The 26,179-nt window shown below is 31.9% G+C and overlaps 1 protein-coding gene across 1 annotated transcript in view; it reads right to left on the bottom strand.

Moving 5' to 3' along the window:
• The window catches only part of LOC111625168 (vacuolar protein sorting-associated protein 18 homolog), a 49,826-nt gene extending 23,904 nt beyond the window's left edge, over positions 1-25,922 (bottom strand). The window contains exons 1-6 of the mRNA XM_023368231.1: positions 25,783-25,922; positions 25,601-25,692; positions 15,765-15,838; positions 2,673-2,782; positions 2,419-2,603; positions 2,261-2,345 (exon numbers count right to left, since the gene is read on the bottom strand). Coding sequence (XP_023223999.1) covers positions 2,261-2,345; positions 2,419-2,603; positions 2,673-2,782; positions 15,765-15,838; positions 25,601-25,684 — 538 coding nt within the window. The 5' untranslated portion in view covers positions 25,685-25,692; positions 25,783-25,922. The remainder of the gene's footprint in view (positions 1-2,260; positions 2,346-2,418; positions 2,604-2,672; positions 2,783-15,764; positions 15,839-25,600; positions 25,693-25,782) is intronic.
• Positions 25,923-26,179: the final 257 nt, after the last annotated feature.

Raw genomic sequence — 26,179 nt, 5'->3', positions numbered from 1 at the left:
TGACACAAGCAAAACAAACAAGTTATGACCTGTTATGACTTACGACTTTAACCTATTTGATGTTGAAATTCTTGATGCCATGTTGAATTTTCGTCAATGTTAGGCCTAATGAAAATTACAAGTATTTTTTTAAAATAATAATCGTGACTATTTTATCATCCGAAATTATTTTTTTATTTTTCACAAACAAAATAGATATATTAATAAATATAAAAACAAAAAATTATTTCTAAAGTTCATTTTAATATAAAAATTATGACACAGAGCGACATCTAGTATCAAAAATGTTCCGATGCAAACATGAATACATTCAGGGTCAACAAATGAGGTCAACACGAAAATATTCAGGAACAACACAGGATAGGTATCGCGTGTAGGTGCTATAGGTCTCAGTCAATTACTAAGTCTAGCTCTACTTTTACCGTCCCTTGCGGATTACCCCCTGATGGCCACCATGTGTTCACAATGCTTGGACATCTGGTAACAACTTTCTAAGGACAAAAAGGACTTAGTGGTGTGGGTGGAGTGACCAAATCTATTTTTTGCCACAAAAATTTCAAAATTCATATTTTAACTGCATTATTTACAGGTCACATCTGGGCCACTCACAAAAGCTCAGCAAGCAGCAGGTTGGGTATGGTGGGATTAGACCTTCTATGGAAGTCATCTGTATAGGGGCACTCAAAAACGTAGTGCCTCGTGTCACCACTCAGACAACCACAGGAGCAGCAACTATCTCCAAGGGAAAACTTCCTGTATTCTGTAAGGACCTGGGTCAGCATGCAATTACAGCTGATTGTAGTTCAGCCAACTTCAGGCACAAAGGCATAGGTCAACATACCTACTGTACTGAGGATCCGTGCTCTTGCTAGTATGTCATCAATCATTGCAGTAGAGTCCCTTTTATGTAACTTGCTGGAGGTTCTACCTTCTCTGTTACAAATGGGCCCTTGGCTGCAATATGTGGCATACCACTTTTCAAAATTAAAACATTCTTTACAAGTATCATTCTACATTCAAAAGATTATAAAACCTGAAGATGAGGGCTTAAGGCTACTAAAAATATTTGTTCAACATCATAAATATTTCACTTTGCTGCTGGAATTTGGGGTGTATTATGTAAGTTTAAAGTAATATACAAAAAAGTATAAATCAATAATATAAAAATTAATTCTATGCTAATCTGTTGTGCAAAGCTAAATGATAATGGAATATGTCACAAAAAGTTAAAAAAAAATCTATAAAATAGTATACATTAAAATTGTATAAATAAATAATATCTTCTTTCTCAGCTGTAATTTCTTAGAAGTAAAATTTTGAATCATTTTAACTTTTTTGAGTATTTATTAATTTATTCTTGCCATAATTAAGTTCTGTTCTGATAACAAGAATGAGCAAACTTTATTCTCAAATGAAGGGATATACCTTAATTACAGGTTTAACTATAATATCTACAAGCAAACCTGTTCTGCAATACATTGTTATCATAAATGAAGTATCAGGGAATAAAGTACCAATCCATACTTTACATGACTAAAAGGTCTGGATTTGAATCTGGTTCCTTCATAGCAATAAGTGATAACCATATCATACAGTGGTTTGTCGATGAAGTTTTGCTACTTATATAAACTATAGAACTTTAAGATAAAAAGATTCAACAAACTTCACAAATTTAAGAAGACAACCAACTATTGGTACAATTCCTTAAAAGTTGTAAGTTGAATCTATTATTCAAAACCAATCTTATATTATCTTTGATGATTTAATAATATAATTTTCACTTAATAAAAATTTTCAAGAATTTTAAATCTTCCATTAGTTGATCTTAATTATAAAATTATACATATATTTTATTATGTTAACTATTAATTTAATTTATATTTGTACTATTTTTTTTTATCATGTCTTGTAAAGGTTTTACCATTTTTATAATAGTTCTTTTGTTCATTTTTTTGTTTTATTTATTTATTTTTGTATTACGGTTTTAACTTTGAGGAAATTGTTGTTATTGTTAATTGTGGAGAGTTAACTTTGCCTTTATGCATTACCTAGTGTGTAAAATAAATAATTATATGTTCTCAGAAGACTTAGATTTAGAGATAAAAAGTTAAACTGAAAATTTAAGTAGTTTTTTTTTTACTTCTACTTGATACACAAGAAATGTATTAGAAATAACTGGATATAGAAAATATTTGATAAAATATGTGAATTCAAGGAAGAAATGTAAATTTTAAATATTTTATAAGTATACAGTTTATACCTTTAGTTGTTCCAACTAGAATGTTGCTACTTGTGCTTTCATTAGAATTCAGAAAATTCCAGCCGACTGCACTAATCACGTGACCCTAAAAAAATACTTATATTTATAGACAAATGTCAAACTGTAACTTATTCAAAGTTAATTTATAGTCAACTCACCTTCATCTTACTGGCCTGATAAACTTTGTGAGAGCCATTGTAATAATAGAGATTATCCAGCGGACCTAGATTTTCCGAACTATAGAGACTTATTAGTAGATGTTTTCCATTGGGATCTAGATACATGTTATATATTCGACTCTGGTAATAATTCTTATCACCTAAGCTTCTAGATAATTCTATCTCTAAATGAGAAAAATTCTTTATATCATTGATTTTCAAAATAATTCCAGAATATCTTCAGATATTTATACCTTCGGGTTGTTGTGGCTTCTTTAGATCTATCCATAAGAGAACTTTGTTTTTCATAGCAATTACAGCTTTTTGATTGCATACTACAAAGTGAGTAATCGACTCGACTGGACTGAGGGGAGAAAAGGTTTTGTTTAGTTTTAATTAATAATATTATCATTATAATAAGCACTTCTAGACATATCAATAACCAACAAAAATGGATATATATATACTTAAAAAAAACATAAGATATATATATATATATATATATCTTATGTTTTTTTTAAGTATATATATAAAATCTTCATTTAGAGATTGCTCCAAACAACCCATATTCTGAATAGACTGATAAAAAAAAATCTGAAAGAAATGGAAAGCTTAAAAAATTGGGTAAAAAACAAGTTTGATTACAAGTAACGCATGGCAGAACTCTTAGGTACAGCCAATCAGAATGAATGGAACCATGGAAGTATTTGTATAAAAGTAAACAGTGTATTCAGTACGTTATGTTCGATAAAGCTGGGAATTCTCAGTCTGGATTTAACCATATTAGTATTAGGGGTAAAAGGAAGGTAGAAGAGTTTATTTAAAATAATAAAATATTTTATCTAATTTTTTAAAAATTTTTTGTAAATGGGATGAGGCAGCCATAGCCCATATTTGCAAAATAGATGGATGTGTTTGAGGAAATAGTTTTGCAAAAATGTCAAAGTATTCCATAATGAATAGCAAGAGATTTAATAATCTTATCAATGTGTCCTTTGAAAGTAAGTTTACAATCAAAAATGATTCAGAGGTCATTATAAGAATTAACATATTTGATAGGATTACTGTATTGTAAATGTAAAATGTGGGCAACTGATGATTATGAATAAGTGAAAACAACATGATTACAGTTTTTTGTATATTAATTTTTAAATTAACATTTTTGATAAGGGAAGATAAATGGAGTAGATCAGAGTGAAGTACAGTACATGTGGGTCACAGTTAATCAATTTAATATTGTCAGCATAAGATAATACACAAAATGCAATATGACCAAGTATGTTGTTTAAATAAGACAAACAAAATAGGCTGCTTAAAGTGAAACCTTGCATTTTCTATAAGGGAGAGAAATCCAAAAATTTGAAATTGCCAAGTTTAATTTTACAAGTATGAAGGAGGTAGTAAATAGCGAGGTTGCGGCCGATGTTTACAACGCGAAAACGTGTACATTGGATGTTCATCGCCACCTTCCTGTGAGCCTAGAAGTTTAACAATGGCATTTGGAATGTCGAGCGTGATTCTACTGACGTTCCAAATGACATTGTTAAACTTCTAGGCTCACAGGAAGGCGGCGATGAACGTCCGACGTACACGTTTTCGCGCTGTAAACGTGTACGTCGTAATAATAGAGAGGTTGCGGGCGACCTCTCTATTATTATGCCAGGATTGATAAGCAGGATCAATTTTGAAGTGATCTCTGAGAATTAAGAGGAGATTGGAACAACAGAATCAAAGGCTTGGCTAATATGTATATAAATTATGAAAACACATTGCTTTCTTTTAAAATTTTTAAAGATTATTGATATAGTTTCCAAAAGATTGGTGGTGGTGGAATGATGCTGTAGGCCACAGTATTAATGGTATTAATTTAGAAGAAATTGTAGAATATAGTCTATGGTATAAACAAATTTTGAAAACTTTCATCATAGCAGATAAATGGAAATGGGACGGAAAGAGTTTTTGTCTTTTTTTAGGTATAGCTATAATGTTGGAAGAGAGCCATTGTTTGGGGACAAAACTATTTTGAACAAAGATGGAAAATAATCTGAAAAGGATGATATTGGTTTTAAGGATTTATAAAAAAAATAGCAGGAATTAGATCTGGGCTATTATAATTATTTAATTAAGATATCTATGGCATTAAGAACTTCATTAAAGGAGAACGAAAGCTTATATGAATAAAAGTGAAGGAATAATGGAGAAAATATGACATTAGGAAGAATTATGGTAGGTCTTTTTAAAATTATTGTACATATTATAAACATTATCAACTTGAACAAGAATTAATTTACTTGGTATTCTTTTAGAAAAATGTGGTATAAAAGATCAAAAAGTGTGAGAGTCAGATGAAAAAGATCCTGTTACCTTATTAAAATAGTTTTGAAAAGAAGTATGGCATTCACAATATTGCTTCTTTTGGATGATATGGTATATGTAAAGATCATGGGGGTTACTGGACTTTCTCCATTTGTTCTAGTGTTTTCAAAATAAATTACATAGTTATTTTTAGATGGTAAGTAAACCATTTTTGTGATGAAATACTGATTTTACCATATTTTAAATATTTATGTATAGTAGATAAAAGAATTTTATATCAGACTTTGCATTAATAGTGATATCATTAGATTTTAGATAAGACCAATTCATGGAACAAGATGGGTAGTGACTTTTTTCCAGTTAATTCAGGTCCAAAAGAGTATATTAAGGAATCACTTCGTAGCACAATTTAAACAGAAAGAAATTTCAAGGCAAATAGGTATGTAGTCAGAGAGAAAATCATTAGTCAGATAGGTAATTTTATTAGTTGAGTAGGCATTTTAAACAAAACAGGTTTCTTCTGTTTTAGATGTTTTTTTGTTTAAAATATATTGATTTTTCGTTATTGGTGTCTAGGTGTGCTTATTACAGGAAATCCTCATTATTTCAAATTTCAAGGGACAAAATAATCTTGACTTTGAATTATTCAACATTTACATATTTCTATACAATACACTGAATGCCACATAATTGACATAATTTATTAAGGAAATGAAATACAGCTACATATACAGAATGCTATTTTCATTAATAATAAATTTCATTAATAATAATAAATAATAATAATATGAATAAACTGCAGGTAAATAGTATATGTCCAGTATAAACCTCATAGATTGCCAGATAGGTTTTATACAAAGTAAAGCAGAATTCCTCGAAATTCAGCCACAATTATTTTTAAAATGTAATAAGTCACCCAAATATATTAGCCTAGAGCCTACAAATATTTCAATCTGCTACTCGTAACCCAATCTTGCAATCCCAAACTCAAGCCATATTTTATGAAATAAAATATGAACTCAGGGAAAAAAAAGGGTAATCCATTTGTAACGTGATACCAAAAAATGTATTACTGTAAAAGAAAAGTCATATTTACCAGATTAAGGTTGTTCTTGGTCTATTGTTCTCTTATAATATGAAGGTAATTCAATCTAAATGAATGAGTTAACATTTGAATATCAAAGTTTGGAAAGAATTTTCACTTGGAAGTTCAAAGTAGCTTTATTTCAAACTAATCAAATTTCTTAACATGTGAATCTCTATATCCCAGGCCGGGACAAAAGTACAGCCACGAACAAATGGGATTTTGAATTATCTGAGTTCAAATTAATGAGAATTTCCTGTATTATGTTTTACCAATATTGTGGTAGTGATTGTAATATTAATATCTATTCACATAACTATAACAAACATCACAAAGTGTTTATAAAAATCTTAAACCAATCCAAGTTTGACTGTATATCACATGCAAGTGCACAGTTTTGAATATGAATAAATGAGCAATGATTTTTGTTCTTATATCAAAGAAATATCTACAATTTAACACTTTCAGATTGAATACCATTTAAAATAAGTTTAGTTTTAGAATAACAAAATTGTAACTTATTCAAAGTTAAAAACTGGTAACTATTAATACATGAATTCAAACTACTGATCTTTGATAAAATGGCCAAATGTGAAATAATGTAATGGCTGCCAAAGAATCTAAATATTAGTTTTAAAGCATTATTAAAGCAATAATAATAATCAGCCATTGATAATTTTAATAATTAGATAAATATTAAATAAATTTAGAAAAATCAAGAAAATATTGGCATAAAATAAAATTTAAACCAACAATTCTAAAAATTAATTAAAAATAAATAAATCTTTTAAACTAGTCATCAAAAATATGCAATAACAATGAACTATAATTTCCTATGGACAATCTCTAGATTATCTGTAATTAAAAGTCAATTTGAAAGCTGGTGCAGCTTACGTAATAATGTGGATTATATATTGATTTTAACTTGCTATTATGAACCCATTCAACAGCTTTTCTTTGTATAAAACAGTCAGGTTGAACCCATGGCCTTTGAGACCTTAATATGCAGCCCATGGGACTTTGGCAACATTTTATTTTCCCATTTTTTGCTCTTACCATTATGCAATCCTAATTAAAACAATATTTGCAATGAAGAACACTCAAACTAAACTCAACTAGTACAAATATGAAAAGAAAATATGTATTACTAGTCTGCATATCATTAGCATATATTATTTTAGTACCTGATGTATTGGACGCTATGAAGTATATTGATATTTGGCAAGCTTGAAGCCTGTAACTGTAATAAAAAATGCATGCATGCACCAGAAACTACAAAGTTTATTTCCAACCTGCATCATTCTCTTTGCTCAGTACAAACTTCTTGTCCTTGTCTGAAAATAAAAGACTCAAGATAGCCTTGGCGAGGAAGTGTGTTACTGCTCAGTAGTCCATATGATGTTTTGGCTCACCAAATGCTTGTTTTGCCGCTATAAGCTTCATAATTACTAGTAACTCCATTTGTAAATACATGGCTGCTGCCTGGCAAGATTTGAGTGCTATTAATGAGGCCGGGACCAACTGGGAAAGATTGGTGTTGGTAGAGGGGATATATTTAGGTCCCCGTTGTAAGTTTCTATGCACTACAGCAGGCACGTCTTCATCTGTATAATTATAATATGGAATGTTCATTACCATCTTGCATTGTCTACATGACAAACATACTAAACACTGGAACTTGCTGTCCAATTTCTTTTGTAGCACTTGCATAGAATTGGATGCTATACTGTGTATTTTACCCAACTGATAATAGAGCATAGATAGGTATATACCCACCATGGGCAAATGCAGCTCTTTTTGAGTTTCATGCGGCTCTTGATGAAAGTGTTAATTTCTGCTTTTTATTATTATTTTTACAATTTTATTTCCACAATTTTGGGAAAATATATTTATTAAAAAAATTCAATATTTGTTTTATATTATATTTATATTATATAATAAAATCACAGTACAGAACTGCAATACAGAATAAAAAAGTACAGAACTGCGGCTCCCATGCATTTTGCAAAACCTACATTTCGGCTCCCATTGAACTCTTGCTTGCCCACGCCTGGTATATACACATACTTTGGTAAATTGAAAGTGCATCACATAGAGCTTGAGTTCAGCTTCTGCAAGGTACTTTTGTTTGTTCCTAATCAGCTTTGCAAGGAGAGATTTCTCCACATTTGGAAGTGTCCCTCGTTAGACACAGTGGAAATGCCTTATACTTAAACAAGACGCACTTAGGCACAACCTTTTGCGTTCTGTACATCTAAAGAAACTGCAGTTGGACAAGTAGTGGCTTGTTCTTAATGGTTTTATCAAAAGTTTTAATTTGAATAATATGCATTCTGAGTAATATGGCACCTCATATCTCATATCATCCCAGCAGATGTTTTCCATGCTTCATGATATGTGGATACCGCCATTGCTGCCTTCATTAGAAGTGCCTTCTTACTGCCATCATCGGTAGCACTGGTAAGTATTGAATTAAAAACCATTAGTTTGGAGGTACATACTGCTGGTTTCTCAAGTGCTAAGTTCATGCATGTGCTTAACATGGTAAGAAAATTTCTATTTCCAAGTACCACACTGTGTAATAAGAGGAAAGTTTCTGTAGTCCAACTGTCATTGCCATACTTCAGACTCCTTTCCATATGCATTTGCCGTATTTTTAGGCAACATACCTTTTCCTGCCCCTATCCCCACTACCAAGTTTACGCAAGCTCATCTGCAACGATCGGGAGAAATTCTCCACCTTTGAGAAATCGAGAGTCTATGCTGTACCACTGGAGAATCTCGCAATGGGAATGAATATGAAGTACATTGGGGCCACAACAAGAATGCTTGCTAGCTGCCTAGCAGAACACTAAGATGATGAAGTGAAGGGAAGGCACACCACAGAACGTGTAAAAAAGGTTCTTGAGCGGGGTTACAACTCATTACGAACCCAAGTAACAATGCTCAGATGATGCAGTAATCGAATATTTGTCTTTATATGAGAATCCCTTCTCACAGCAACCTCAGAAGCTTGCAATACTCCCACTCTCGACTGCCCAATGTATGGGTCATGCTGTATAAGCAGTTAAACAACGATTCTCATCCACTGTCACATTGCTAATGTGGGTCTGCATCCATGCATGTGCAGCTTTGCAGCATACCTATAACATTGCATGCAGAACTTCAAACACATTTGAAAATTAGTGGCTTGTTCTTAATGGTTTTATCAAAAGTTTTAATTCGAATAATATGCATTCTGTTCTTTTCCATCAGAATATTTCTGTTAGATCTTTTTAAAAATCTTTATTTGACTGACGACGACAAATATAAATTTATTGAAAACACTTGCAATAAAAAGCACTAATAATGCTGAACTCAGTGAACTTTTCATCCTGCTATATAATATTTGGCATGAGTATCAATCTATAGCAGGGCTTCCCAAACTGTGTGTTGTGACCAACAAGGTGGCCAACAGTTTTTGCCCCCAGGCCAAATTGGAAAGAAAACTTTTTTCATGGGCCGAACCAGAGGCTGCCATAGTAAGATTTTGAGCTGGTATGAGATCTCATTGTGGTGTCTTCCTGTACAGACTAAATTGTAGAAAGAGATTATAGAGATTACAGATACATTTTTCACATTATCATGCTTTATCAACATTCTACACTGTATTTAAGAGATTTGTAATGGAGGGTTAACTCTAAATGCATAGTAAGTTGTTGACCTTTTTTTTTTTTAGGCGTCAGAATTTTTCATTGAGCTATCCGGACTTCAGTAACTAATGTTGAAAGATTAATCGCGGACTGCATAAATTCATTAAACGGGCAATATGTTGGACATGCCTGCCCTAGGGCATCGTGGTGCTATCATAGGGGAGTTGTGAGACGATACCTACAGGTCGCCTGCATGTGACGTATTGAGTGAGTGCACGGCACATGCATCTCATCACTCCACTCCTCCAATTTCCCGCCCTTTCGTTCAGTCTTTCGTTTATATCGATTACAAGCATTGATGGATCAGTGTTTTGATTTCAAGTGTGTCGTATTTAAATTATGCATTGTAAAATGGATAACTTTATTCAAATAAATAGAAAACATGTTGAAAACTCAGGAAAAAGTACAAAGGAAACTGTAGAAAAACGAAAAAAGTACAGAAAATATGACAACCAATATTTAGATTTTGGTTTTACCTATGTTAGCAAGGGAAATGTGGAACTACCCCAATGTGTTGTTTGTCATAAGATGCTGGCAGCTGAAAGTATGCTTCCTAATAATTTGAAACATCATTTAGAAACAACTCACAGTAATTTACAAGGAAAACCACAAGATTTTTTTGCAAGAAAATTGCAAGATTTTTTTGCAAGAAAATTGCAAGAACTGAAACATCAGTCGACATCCTTGTTTTCCAGAGCATCTATTCCCTCCAAAGCACTGCTTGCCTCTCCCCATATTGCAAAATGCAAGAAACCACACACAATTGCTGAAGATCTTATTTTACCTGCAATGATTAATATGGTATCAGTGATGATTGAAAAATTGGCGGCTAAAGAAATAAAAAATATTCCTCTTTCTAACAATACGATTAGTCGTCACATTCATGACATAGCTGAAGACATTAATGAGCAAATTGTGGAAAAACTTTCTGGTTTATTTGCCATTCAACTGGATGAAGTGACAAACAGCGATAATGATGCTCAATTAACTTGTTACATGCGGTACATGGAAGAAGCAAATGTATGCGATGATTTGTTATTTTGCAAAGAAATGACTGATACCGGGAAGGCTAGTGATTTGTTTGCGATCATAGATTCGTACATGGAAGAAAATAACATTCAATGGGAGAACTGTGTCGATGCATGTACGTATGGAGCTCGTACAATGTCAGGGCAGTATGGAAGACTTGAAGCTCTCATTAAAATCAAGGCACCAAATGCAAAATGGACACATTGCGTCATACATAGGGAGGACCTGGCTACAAAAAATATTTCACCTGATGAACTTCCTATCTACCACTGGAGGAAATATAATTCTCTCTACTTGAACATAAACCTTCTAACTCCCCAGTATTACTCTTTTTGGCAAACGTTTTCGACCCTACCAGGGTCTGAATGGAAGGACACCATAGCAGAGCTGGAACATATCCAGGGAATGGCAACACAGCATGAGTACGGTAAGAACTTGGTATATAATATCGCAAGAGCATATATACAGAGAAGAGAAAGCAATACTCCGGACATCCCAGATGTACCCCTTGACGGAAACAGTAAAAGAAAAATAGTAGAGTACAACCACCATCTGGCCAATATATACAGAGAAATCTCTTCCCGCACTAATAATAAGGTAACGTACAGCAGGCCAAGATCCATTTATAGCTTACTACGCAATGGGAAGGATACGCTAGACTTGAAATGCGCACCGGGAGTATATTCTATACCCATTTGGGATGACAGATTTAATAATAAATTGGTATATGTGGGATCAACCAAACGCTCCCTTCGCAAACGTCTCCAGGAGCATAAATATGATATAGATAATAATAAACACACCACCACCCTTTCAACCGTGGCCACAGAACCTGGAATAAGGGTGGATCTACAGAATGCCCGTATGGTAAGACTATCACAGCGTACGGACCAACTAAGAATTATGGAGACCTTAGAGATTTATAAAGCAGGATTAAACAACACATGTATTAACTCCAAAGACGCAGTTAATATCTCTAAAGCATGGAAATTTTGTTATGAAGAAACACCCCACACATAATTGAGTACAATGACGTTTATTACAAGCGCAATTTACGCAAGCTTTAACGTCATCGAGAAAGAACGTGGTGTTCTATATTTTTGATATAAACGTTGACATTCTAGGATTTGAATCGCATTTAATCCATTACTGTTCGATTTTGCAATATTTGAATTTATTAAAACGGTAGCCTGAAGAAGACCCTGGTAGGGTCGAAAACGTTTGCCAAAAAGAGTAATACTGGGGAGTTAGAAGGTTTATGTTCAAGTAGAGAGAATTATATTTCACCTGAATTAAATCTTGTGATTGATATAATTATTAAAGTGGTCTTCTTCTTCTTGGTGCCATATCAGATTCCTGACGTTGGCGACACCTGGCGTAGGTTTGTAATCCGCCAAGGTGTATACTAGGGAAAGTTACTACCCAGAGTGGTTTCCCGTTGCCTTCTCTGGGGCGCGATATTACGCAAGGGGAACTAATGCCTTCCGGGAGGACTTTTATGGGGAACTGGCCTCCTATTTAGTCATTATTGGCAAGGAGAAAACCCGGAAAACTCCAAGCAGCCAGCCTGTCCGATCGCGGCACGAACCCACGACCGAACTCCCAGTGTTTAGACCACTCGGCCACTGGTGGGCATTAAAGTGGTAAACTATAAAAACAAGACCCATGAAGGCAAGATTTTTCTGAAAGCTTTGTGAAGCTTTGGGTGCTGAGCATACATCTTTACTTTATTACTGTAACTCTTGTTGGTTGTCGAGAAGTAAATACTCTCATGTGTATATGAATTAAAAATGAGTTGCACATGTATTTATTGATAGAATCACATCATGACACAGAAAAGTTTAAAGTTACTGACTTCTTAATAAAAGTGGTGTATCTTTGCAACATATTTGAGAAATTGAATGTCCTTAATAAATTGCTGCAGGGAAACGAAATGAATATACTGCAACTGACTAATAAAATTGCAGTGTTTAAAAAGAAGTTGCTGTTGTGGAAAAGAAAAATAGAAGAGAAGCAAGGAAATACTGACTTTTTCCTGTTTTAAATGGCTCTCTGCAAGAAAAATCTATTCAAAATCTGGAGCCAAGTTTGCAATCGATATTTATCCAACACTTATCAACACTAAGCACCCATTTTGATACATATTTTCCAAAGAATCTAGATCAATATGACTGGATTAGAGATCCATTCCAACCAACCCCACCCCCATCTACACTTTCAACAGTCGAGGATAAAGCTGTTAGAACTATCTTGTGATACGAGCCTAAAACTACAGTCGACCCCCTTGTAAGATCATTGATTATTCCGTTTTATATGAATTCCATGTTGTACAAGTCACTTAAATTTTACAAATACGTGAGCCGTTCACAGCCCGGTACACGTATTTGTAAAATCTAAGTGACTCGTACAACATGGAATTCATATAAAACAGAATAATCAATGATCTTATACGGGGGTCGACTGTACGATTTGATAAAGACAAACTATTTCAATTTTGGAGCAATGTATCCCAAGAATATCCTACTATCAGTACTACAGCTTTAAAGGTTCTTTTACCGTTTACTACGATGTACTTGTGTGAAACTGGCTTTTCTACAGTTGCAGTAATCAAGTTGAAATACAGGTCACAAATAAATTTAGAAAAAGAAATGAGAGTAGCGATTTCAAAACTTCAACCCCGATTTGAGAAGTTATGCTCAGAAAAGCAAGCTCATCCTTCTCATTAATTGTACTGTTATGTTTTCTAATAAATAATAATTATTAAGATTCTATATTCTTTGGAGTTTTCTTTGAATAAAAATGTAATTTTAATATCTGCTAGAGCTACACGCAGGTATCTTCTTTTAGAAGGACATCACAAAAAAATTACAGCCTGTAAAAGGAGTCACAGTATAAAAAAATTGGGAACTCATGATCTATAGTACAGTATATATTATTTATAAAAACAGAACTGTTTTTTTAACGAAAACAACTGTCAGACAGAGGATGACTTACAGCTTGTGATTTTCTAATACAGATCTGAACATAGAACCAATCCTTTTCTCTTTGCAAGTGTATACTCACATTGAATTCTATGATGTAAAGATTTTTAATAGTATTTTCCATTAAATAAATATTTATACCCATATGCATAAATAAAACCATTGTTTCATAAAATTGTGTGTTTTATTCAGACCTCTAATAAGGTACAAACATAAGTACAAGTTCAAGAAAGAATTTCATTTTAACTACATTGACAATTAAAAAATCATCTACTGTCTATTCAGGCATCGCGACAAAATTTTACACAAAATGGGAGGGTTGAAAATGAAAATAGTTTGCGCACCACCAGTCTAAAGTACAAGTAATTGAAAAACATTTTTACCTTCCAATGTTGTATTATTTCCTCTCTTATAATGAGACACACACTCTTCAATCTTTGTGCCTTTGTCCACTTTTTGCATGATTGGTCACCTCCATTCCAACTACACACAGACCACTGCTGAGCAAAAAATCTCCAGCCCTACCTACTTGTACTCCACATTTATAAGCTCTTTTGACCAATCATGAAGTTGGAAACAGCCATCAGCCCATTTTATCCTCCCACATAGAGTGCACTAATTCAAACATTTCTCTGTCTCTTAAGGTAGTGGCTGACTCATGTCCAACAGAAAACAACTATGTCTGGTCCGAAACAATAGATAATGTTAGTTGACCATGCTAATGACAACATATGGTAGAATCCTGACAGATTCATAAAACATACAAGAAACTAAAACCAAATTCATATTCAATGGTTAAATGGCAAAAGCAATTAAGGCATGTGCATGGCAATTCGGCACAAATCAAGTTTAAGTTGGACCTGTTTTTTTCTTTTTTCAGGTTTGATTCTTTCTACAATGTGGGCACAAGGAAGACCTTTTTCTGTGCCCTTCATGAGTTTGGCCTGACTGTCAATGAAGATGAGGATTTGACAAATCTATCTGAAATAGACCATCTGTGAAAAATTCCTTAAGTTGTCCACCTGAGTTTGATCCTGGATTCCCAAAAGTGGTAGACTAATACCTTAAATGCCTGGGCCATCAGATTATCCAAAGTTGGCTCTCTCTGGAAATACTTAGGGATGGTCTGACAAGGTCTTGTGTCTCCCCATCTAACACTCACTAAGATCTGGCAAATTCTTGACAGGTCTCAAAAATAAAGAGCCATCTTTATTGAAGCAAGCAGCCACAGAAAAGAGAAACTGATATAGCTAAACTATCATTAGTTTTTTTGTTTGATAATATTGACTATTAAAATATATATTAACTGGCTTTCTTCAATTTCAAATTATTTAGAATTTTATGAACCAATATCAAATGTAAAATTTGTTTTGAAACATATGTAATGACACAAACAAAAGTATAAATATGGAGGCTGTTCAAGATAAGAGTTGCATGAATATTTTTTGTTAGGTTAAACTCACCTGACTTAAATATTATTGTGGTCTTTTTCAAAGTATTTCCCATTGAAAGCAATGCACTTACCCAATGCCACTACCATTCATCATTTTCTGCTTCTTTAAAACTGCATCCATTGCTTTTAGAATTTCTGCTGTGGAGTTAAATGCATGATCTCACTTTTTTCCCAGGGTTGAGAACAGGAAAAAGTCACACAAAGCCAAATCCAAAGTATATAATAAATGTGAAACAGTTATGATTTATTTTCTAGCCAAGAAGGTTGACATACTGTGTGCTATCTACAGACAGGAATTGTCATGGTGCAATTTCCACCCCAGTGCATAAAGATGTGGACACTTTCTGGATCATTACTGGTTTCATCATCTGCTTGTTTCAAACATACTGTAGACTTTCACATTAATTTTCCCAAACAAATCAAAATTTTTAAACCATGTGTAGTTCCATTAAAATTTCCACGGTTGTATAGGCAACTGTAGGCAGATATCACTTTCCCACATTTTTGCACAGCAGAAATCAACAATAGGATGCAGAATTGTCCCATTTCAATGGATACTGGGAAGGCCATCTACAGAGTTACAGCTCATTCAATTATGTTATTCTTTAAACCCAGAAAAACCCTGCAAGTCTTTCTCAAACAACCTCATATAAAAGCAGTTTTTCAAGTTATAGTCTTTCTCAATTACACAAATTATAGAAACTATAAATCTTTAAATGCATAACTTCTATTGTTTATTATTGTAATCTAGATATAAATTTACAAAAAACAACATTAATAGAAATTAATACTTGAAATTAATTTTTTCTTTAATAAAAATTGGTGACTGGTCTTCTAATCTTGCATTGATGAATCCAGCAGTAGTCTAAAAAATAATTTAAAATTAATAATAATTAAAAACAATTAATATAAGACAATTAACATATTAAAAAACAATTAATATATTAATGTTATCATTACATAGACCAGAGATGATGAACAATGGCACANAATTTTTAAATTTTAATTATAAGCAAGTTAACATTGGTTAAACTATCGGATTACCTGTTGATTTTCGAAAATATAACTACAGAATATTTATTACAAGCATGATCAATCTTGCCAGTTTTTAAGTGCTAAATTTGCCAAAATCAGTGATATTTGTTACCCAATATCATTTCAGTTAACTAATTATTAAACTATGTATCGAAGTTGCGGAAAAAAACGGAAGAGAGAGGGAAAATATGCTTGCAGTACAGTACATTCAAGGAAAATCGTAACAACAAATATAAAAAGCTTGTGCCAACAACAAGTCAGCGCCAGTATTTTACTGTAAACGTCGGGTAACTATTTATAATTTTTTATGTTTTAAACTGAAAAACGATTAAATTACAGATTTTTACTGATCTGTTTAGCTATTTTGAAGTGAACATTCTAATAAATTACGATTTCAACTTTTAAAAGTTTGCAAACAAATTTTTAATTAGTTATTTTTTATTCTAATAAACAATTTCATCTTTTTATAATCGCTGAATTACTAAAATTAAAAATTAAACACTATTACATAAAAGTAGTTTATCCTGTTATTAATTAACTCCCTTGCTACCCACTAATTTTTAATATTAATGTAATTAAACATAAAAAATATTTAAAACTGGGAAAAAAACGAAAGAAATGCGTTAATTTTGAAGAAAAAGCTTCAAACTTTATTTTCCATTGTCTCGCCTTTCTGTGAAATCTGACACCGATGAGTCATTGTGTTTACAGCTGGATGACCTGGAGAACAGCTGGTGTTGGATTTCCCGGGACATTCTCATAGAAGTCTCGGGAGGAGAAGGGTTTAAAGTAGAGTGAATACTAGCTGGCCGTATATTTTTAAATATTTTTCAAAAATTACGTTTTTTTATTGCGATTTCCGACCCCCCGACTTAATTAAACGTATATATAATAAAATATATTAAATTAAAAAAATTAAAAAACTATTGGAGGTCGTTTTTGACATCAGAAACTAGCTTTAAATAACTTTATCGAAGTAAAATCCGTGCACTACTACTTTAGAACGATGAATGAAATTTGATAAAAAAAACTCCCATTAAAAAACAATTAAGCGTTAATCGTGCGTCATTAAAGGTATATTAAAATCGCGATAAAATATTTTCGCGCGGGAAAAAATTTTTGAAAAAATTTGGAGACTTAAAAAACATCCAAAAATCAAAAAAAAACAAAAATTTTTTCGGAGGGCCCAAATGCCCGAGTTTTATGTAACGCTATGGAACTTGCCCGAGTTATCTCGGGTTTTAAAGATTGCAGCATTACTTCTTGCCGCCTGCAGATGGCTGTGATTGGTCATCTATATTCAGCAAACGAAATCAACAACGCAGTTAAGGAGACAAATTCCCTGACTTTTTGACAATTTTTGACAAATTCCCTGACTTTCCCTGACTTTTTCAAAAAATAATGAAAATCCCTGACTTTCCCTGACTTTCCAGGTGCGTAGGAACCCTGTACATCTGAAAAGTGAATGTTAATTAAATAAATTTGGTTCTCTTTCTAGTGTAAGACCAACTAAATTGAGATTTGTTTCTTCCAATAATTTTTACAGATGATTTTGCCTTGCTAAATGATTAAAAGATTGTCAATGTATTAGCATACTAATATAATATAGTCTGTTTATGTTTGGCAAAGATAGAAGTTTTTATGAAGTAAAGGCAAATTTCTACTAAATCTCCTATGAGGGAGCCTACAGCAGCTCCTTGAGATTGTTGGTAGTAGTGTCCTTCAAACCTAAAACAGGAAATATAGTATATAACTTTACAAATGAATTTAGGGATGACATGATTCCATCTTTCAGTTCTTATCTTATTATAAAGGAATCCATTTTTATGCTTGACATGTGATGAAGATCCATTAACTAGATCAAAAACATTCTTATTTTCATTAAATTATTCTTGCTGGAGTAATTTAAGATGTTAATTTTTATTTATATTATAAAGAAAGTTTATTATCAAGCTATACATCACTTTGAGTTTGAGAGAGTTAGAGACTTTTGTAGTCCATTTCTGATATTATCTTTCAATGACTGAAGTCTTTGTTACAGATTTCCTCCATTAGCATGCTAAATTTTTAATGCATAATTCTGTTTTTCATAATATTTTCTAATAAAGACATTTAATGTTTACTCTGTATAGATAGTAAGCGAAAATGACTTTCCCAGAATGGGCCTCGAGAGCCAATTTGATTTGTGGGCTTTTATAAAGGCAAATCAGCATGATCATTTCTTTTGAAGTATAGTACATCATAGCTCCTACGGTAGTTTTGAATTTCTTTGAATAGATTTAACTTTCTTATATAATGTAAGAGTTAGGTTGTTCTTCAGGAGTAGCAACTCATATTAGTTAGGTAAGAATTTATTGATTCCAAATAGTAGTTCCTCTTGAGAATTGCAAGTATTCTGTTCTTACCTATTAGTGTAACTACAATTAAAAAATGAGATTGTGCTCTGAAAAACAATACATAAATCTTAAAAATGTTCTGCCATGTCTGCAACATTGGAAGCTGGGATTTGACTTCATTTCCTGTTTATGATTCTCAGACATCTTGACCAATAGAAGGTCCAGGTTAAACAAGCTCCAACTGATAGCTTGCATTCAATATTGCATTTATAGTATAATGTTCAGTTTTGAGGTAAATTTGCATTGGCTAGTTCAAACTTCATACTGTCCCATAATACAATCTCTTTAGAAGTGAAACAGTTCTGCAGCACCAGAAGTTTGCAACACTGCAATGTTATATTGAAGAACAAAATAAACCTTATTAAGCATTAAAATATACTTATTAGTAACAGAAGTCATGTGATATAAATAAATAATGTCTATTTATTTTTGACATGCCTGTAAGATCATACATGAAAAATGATCAGTTTTTACTTATGGCACTAGCTGGAGATCAGTGTGAGGGTGGCTGGAGATACAGGGTTTGGATTGCACTCATGTATCACTTAATCGGCTATCTAATCAGTTAGATTAGCCTCAAAGTCAAAGGATGGCAATAAAAGTGTTTATTGAAAAGATGGAGACGTACAATCATATAATCCAGTCTCCTGTCAGGATTCCTGACACCAGCTGGGTAATTAGAATATGTGCCCTAACTTGCATAAACAAAATCAAGAGGTGACAGCCGAGTGACAATGTCTGCATAAATCATAGGAGGGGCTTGAAATAGATGAGTGGGACTGTTGTGTTAGGATACCAATCGGAGCAATCGACAAACTCACTTCTAAACAAAAACAAAACTAATTTAATAAAACTATAAAAAAATGGTTACAGACCATAATATAATAATATTCAAGGAAAATGACTATGAAAGTCTTGAATTCTAGATTGACCTTAATCTTAAGGTATTCTACCTTCTGAATATAAGAGAGAGTTTACAAAAGTACTATTATAATACTTCCATATTATTTTTGACTTGTAACCTTCTTGTCCTTGGGCAGAAGTTCAATCTATAAAGTATGGCACTATGTTAAAGACTAGAGGATACTGAATAGTGTGCTGTGCATGGAATTTAGCACATATCCTATATTTATACTATGTTTTTTTCCTCAAATAGAGATTAAGGATTAAGATCATCTGACTGTGTGGCATAATGAGTCTTTTTCGTTTAGTCAGCCTTTTAGTCATGGGAGATAAAATCTCTCTCAGGAACTGACTGTCAACACAGGAAACATTTGTTCCTTGTTCACTCTGATTTTTAGCTTTGATAAAAATTTCAATTATTTTATTTTATTTTTAAAAAATTTTCTATAATTTCTTGAATATTTTATCCCAAAATATTCAGAATCTCACATCAGGTTTTAACTGTAGGCATTGAGTCATCTCCAGCCAGCACTGTAATGAACCAAGTATGGCTATATCTAAATTAATAAGTTCTGGAAACGAGGATTGGTCAAAGGTCCACGTAGCATAACTAGCAATGTGACTGCATGATAAGTGGAAGATGCAAGTTTAAGTTCCACTTTGGCCCACTTGTTTTCTTCCAGAACTTCTGAATTAATTATTAAAATAAAAAATTAGCAAGAGATGGCACCTAATACCTGCATCTAATGCCAAATTACTTAGCATTTAATTAATAATAGTAGTAGTAATATTGCTTAATATAATTCTGCAATTGTTCGGCTTTAATATATAACTTGTGGGTTTGAATGTTTATAGAGTTTATATTTGTAAAATAGCTAAAATTCACTGCAGTGTTATATTGGTTTGTTTAGAAAGTTCATAGCAATTTTTAAGAGAAATAAAAGAAACTGTTTTAAAACTAAAAATATACTTTTATTCCATTACATTATATATGTGCTATTGTTTTTAATGATATGTTGCCATCTATGGGGAGCTTCACGATACCTTCTTCATAGAACTTTCCAGTTTTTCCTGAAAAAACTGATCCATGTGGTTTTTGCAAGCTTCCAAAGTGTCAAAGTTTTTATATGAAGGAAATTTTGCAGAGAATGGAACAGATGGTAGTCCAATGAGGCAAGGGTTAGGTGAGTATGGGGGTGAGGTAAAACATCTCAGCCTAGTTCCAATAATTTTTGGCATGTTCGTAAAGACATGTGCAGTCTGGCATTATCTTGGTGAAACACAATGCCTTTTCTATTGGCCAGTTCCAGACATTTTTCTTTAATTGCCATGTTCAGTTTATCCAATTGGGAACAATACTTATCAGAATCAATTGTTTGATTCTGTGGAAGCAGCTCATAGTACAGGATTCCTTTCCAATACCACCAGACTGTGAGCACAACTTTCTTTGGATGAAGACTGGCCTTTGGAGCTTTTAATGGTGGTTCATTTTTCTTACCCCATGATCATTTTTGGCTGATGTTGTTATAAACGATCCATTTTTCATCACCTGTAACTAAACTCTTCAGAAAAGGGTGATTTTCATTTCATCTTTTAAGAGAATCACAAATGGAGATGCGATCCAGTAAGTTATTTTCCGTTAACTCGTGAGGTATCCAATTGTTGTAACGATTCACATACTCGAGCTTCTTTAGATGTTGAAATATGGTATTGTTTGATGACTCCACTATGTCTGCAATTTCTCAAGTTGTATAATGAGAGTTTTCATCCAATAATGCTTTGATCTGGTCATCTTCAATAATGGGAAATCTTCCTGAGCAGGGAACATCTTCAAGGCTAAAATTACCCACTTTAAATTTTGCAAACCACTTTCAAACAGTTGATTCTGCTACAGCACTCCCACTATAAACCTGAAATATCTTTTTTGCTGTTTGTACAGCATTTTTTCCTTTATGATAAAAAAAAAAAGAAACAAGTGTCAATAATGCATGTTGTTTGCATCCATTTTTGCAATGAGACAAATTAAACGATATTTGAATAATCTTAACGGTTTTTTTGGTAACAGATGTGTTTCAAAGTCATTCACGTAATATTCATTGGTTTGTACAATTCTAATCATTTTCACGTCAATCAGTGTCTCAACTGTCACCTATCAAAAATTGCTATAAACTTTCCAAAAACCCAATCTATACATATAATCAAGACAGGATACTGTCCAATGTTGGTATCCAAATTGTTGGAGAAAAAGTATCCTTTTTTAAATACACATTTCTGTTATTTGTCCAAGTGTTTAATATTTTTCCTTGTTTTTTTAGCGTTCTGGTTTTATAGAAAATATTTCTATAATATGGAGTAAGATGTTCATTTATACATATTCTATATTCCTCATTTATAATATGACATGCATTTGTAGTTATTTTTAACTTCTTCTTTTTATTATTATTTATAATTTTTTGTTTGACAACTGAATTGGCACATTTCACTATAATTGGTTGCGATCTAGTTTTGAATTCTTTTCTTTCGTTATTAATGGATTTAATTCTGGAGGCATTCAATAGATCTGACTGATTAAAATTATCGTCAACAAACGAAAAAACTTTTTATATGCCTGTTAAATTCTCATTCTGAAGTGTCGGCACGCCAACAACCTCCAAGCTTGAGTTGTTTAGACTTGATAGTTAACATGCAGAATTTTTCTTTTAAAGAATTTAATTCCGCCTTTGTACTTTTATTCTCTTCTTTTAGTTTTGTCATTGTTTCGATAGCAGTTACATAGTTTTTCTCTAAAACATTAATTCTCTCTTCCATTTTGTCAAACTTATTTGTTAAGAATTCTATCGATTTCTGGATTTCTATGTTTGTTTCTTTTATGTTACTCAACTCCAAGTGTATTAGTTTCACTTCTTGTAAAATTATTTCAGAATTTTAGGTAGTTATACTTAAAGGTGACATTGGAGTTAAAGTTAGATTATCTGGTGTTCTATCCACGTTCTTATTATAATTATGTGAAGTCATAATAATCTGCTCACACTCACCCAGTTCTCTGTCATCTTCCAGTTCCTGTGTCCAATTTGCTTTGTTCTTAATGGTTTTCACTAATTTGCAATCTTCACATTTCCAAGTTTTTTTGTAAGACTTGCTGAACTTATGAAAGTTTGCTTCCTGGATCCCAAAACAATAGCAGTGAGCAAATTTAGAGCAATTGGAACAAGTCAATAAACTTTGTGCTTGCAAAAAGAACAAGCGCTCAAATGATGAGTTTCCATAGCTCCACGCCTCCTCCAATATATATTTAATATTAATACAAAACAATAGAAAATTTTGTTTTCAAAATTAAAAAGTTTCTGTCATTTTAAGCATATAGATTAATGACTAAAAGAATGACCAATTTGTTTGTCAAAGTAAATTTACAGTGCTAATTTAAATTTACTATTATCATATGTCAGTACTGTACTACTGAATTACTATGTGTTAAAATTGTGTTCAATAATAAAACTTCTTAATTTAAATATTCAATATTTGTATTTTTGTATTCAATGTAATGACTTGCTGTTTTTAACAACATAAGATCAGACCAAAAATATTCGGTAGTTCTATAAATTTTGCTATGTACAACACTTCAAAAGATCTTGAACTTTTTATATTTAAAAAATAAAGAAAATATTAACCTTTCTAATCAACCTTATAAACTAGCACATACAGTTATATATGACAAGTTCTTTTAATGTTATGTAGATCATCATCATCATCATCAGTTTCAGATTCATGTAGTAATATGAAAATATGTNTCACGTTTAATATTTATACAATTGCTCATTAATGCAAAGTATACTTACATTTTAATTATAAACGATGTAATTGAATTTTCTTACATTATAAATGGGCAAAAATAATAGAAAAAGGAATCAAAAAGCCAAAAATTTTCATCTATTTCAAATAGTGGCTAAAAAAGATCTTGAACTTTTTATATTTAAAAAATAAAGAAAATATTAACCTTTCTGCAGTGGGTTAGTCAGATATGGTGCTATCCCTATGTAGTGAAGAATAAACGTGGGAAATTTTTAAAGTATTTTCCCATGCATTTTTCTCATTACTGTTTCGGAAAAAGATTTTGTAAACAGTATAGTCTAGTATAGGAAAGTCTTTTTTTATTGTTACATAATTCCTTTTTTATGCAAATTATTTTTACGGTAGTTTTTGGCAATATCTGCTTATGGATATAGCCGTCGGTCACCAGTGCCACACGATCGCTGGATATATCCATCTGTCACTGCGGAGTGGTTAACGATTATAAAAATAAAACATATGAATATGGCGCACAAACAGATTATTGACATCATCTCTGAATAAAACTTAATTTTTGATAATTAGAGATTTTAATATAATGAAATAATACATTAATAAAATTTGTTTGCATTTCATTCTTCTATTGTTCAATTTTCTTTTGTTATTTCAAGAAATCCAACACACATTATGTTTAGAAGAAAGATAAATTTTCTAAAAAACGTTTTTTCTTTTCTCTATTTCCTTATTTAGTTAATTACATTATTTAAGAAAAATTGAAAAGGAAAAGGAAAAATAATGATAAAATAACTATCTACTTCTAATTTTATAATGTTATTTATTTCACAGAAACCTTATTATCTAATTACAATTGATTTTTTATTATTTTGAATTTACTATTATGTATTGTTGCTTTGTTGTTTAGAGAAAAAACTGAAAAAAGCTATTTGTCCCTCAATCTTGAAATTAAAACAAATTTATTTGTTATTTGAAGTGCAGTCTCATTAATCTAAACTCCATTACATATAAACCAACTTTGGTCATTTTCCAATAAAGACAAGAAATTGTAGATTATTTTTTAAATTACAATGAATCCGTAAAATTAATATTACTGCACATTTTTGACATAAATATATGTATGAAACAGTGTAAAAATTTTTGAAATATATATATATTTGTCCAGAGACAAAATATCATGCTATTTACTTCTTTTTCTTCGTACATAACTCCACTAATCTAAACCATTCAACAATTAACTTGAGTTAATGAGAGTTCACTGTACACTAAGTTTTTGAGTATGAATTGTTATATCTCAACTGTCATCTCAACAGTTAATTTTCATATTTGAACTAATATTAAATAGGCCTTGCATTTCACAAATTAATAAATCTTTAACTTAACTGATAATGTTTATTACACATAGCATTTATGAATTTAATGATAAAATACAACAGTAATTTAATCTTTTTCTAAAAAATTTCACAATATTTAAAATTATATAAACAGTCTCTATTGTCAGTAGCATTCATAAAAAAATAGTTGTAAAATCAATCAAATAAACTAATTAATTATGTTAGACAGCTGTAAGTGGTTTAGATTTTGGATGTGAATTTGGCAGCAATCCCAACTCAACTGCAAACTTTACATTCAAAAAAATTCGCCCATCAACATCAATGAAATGTCAGGAAAGGAAGAAAACATTAACCAGGAAAAAAATCCAAAGATACACATCGTTATCAAGAAATCTCTTGGACAGTTTTGCATGACTCCATCCTAACCCAAAAAGTAATTGGTTAAACTTTACCTATGTGCATCGTCATGGCTGTGGTCACAACTGTTCATACCCCCAACTGACTCCTCGCCGAGTGTACAATGTCACTAGTTATTGATATGTGTGTTCAAGAACTACCATGAATCAATAACTAGTGACATTATACACTTGGTAGCCTGTCGGTGGCTCCCCTCCAGGAGTCTGTCAAGAGTACAAACAATCGCAACCATGGCCATGACAACGTACATGGGTAAAATTTGACCAAGTAATAAAAAGCATACCGCGACCCAGATAACGCAACCGGACATCATAACACAACAGAACACGCACACACTTTTCAAATTCACCAGCAATCTACCTACCACCACTAAAAAAACAACAGATTTGTCCCATCCCTGTCACCAGAACAGAGCACATCATCTAATTGCAACATTAACAAGATTACAGATATGCCATCATTATAGTTTCACAGGTAAAAGTCTACGATTAAAATGTACTAATCCAGTTGATTATTCAACAGGTGTATGTTATTTTGTAATTAAAAATAACATTTGTATGTATGTATATGGCGATAAAGATTTTAAAAAGTTTCGACATAGTCGTGTAAATCATCTGATTTCAGTTTTTACAGGTTGTATTGTTGAGTGTTAGGTAAATTTTAACATTTATTTTTACTGAGCATTTTATCATCTGAGAGAGATAAGAACTAAAGTACTGAATGCTGCGTATTGATACTTACCATCTCCAATAAATTTGCAGATCCAGCAACATATCCAGCTGCTGTGGATGTTGCTTGTTCATATTGTTCGAATAAAGATGCCATTTTTTTAACTAAAAGGTTACAAAACAGAATAAATTTGATTAAAATTTTACTCACTTTTAATATTTATACAATTGCTCATTAATGCAAAGTATACTTACATTTTAATTATAAACGATGTAATTGAATTTTCTTACATTATAAATGGGCAAAAATAATAGAAAAAGGAATCAAAAAGCCAAAAATTTTCATCTATTTCAAATAGTGGCTAAAGACACCGCCATCTTGACACAATCGCCACCTACCGGTTAGCAAATATTTCGTTCGCTCAATAATTAAATTTTATGGTTATTTTCTAAAATACGTCTTTATATGTTATTATTTGAAAAATAACGGTATAAAATAAAAACGTATTTATTATAAATCATCTTATACTTAATATATAATAATTATATGTTTCGCTACACATTTTTACGTGTACTCCTCTTTTCCTTGTACATTTATTTCTAATATTAATAAAATTACAAATCATTTAGTACAAACTTAAATAATTTACAA

This window comes from Centruroides sculpturatus, unplaced genomic scaffold (assembly GCF_000671375.1).
Source record: "Centruroides sculpturatus isolate CEXI.00-Female unplaced genomic scaffold, Cexi_2.0 scaffold258, whole genome shotgun sequence".
Taxonomy (NCBI): Eukaryota; Metazoa; Arthropoda; class Arachnida; order Scorpiones; family Buthidae; genus Centruroides; species Centruroides sculpturatus.
Note: the sequence above shows the minus strand (reverse complement) of the source record. Positions and strands in the feature narration are given on the sequence as shown.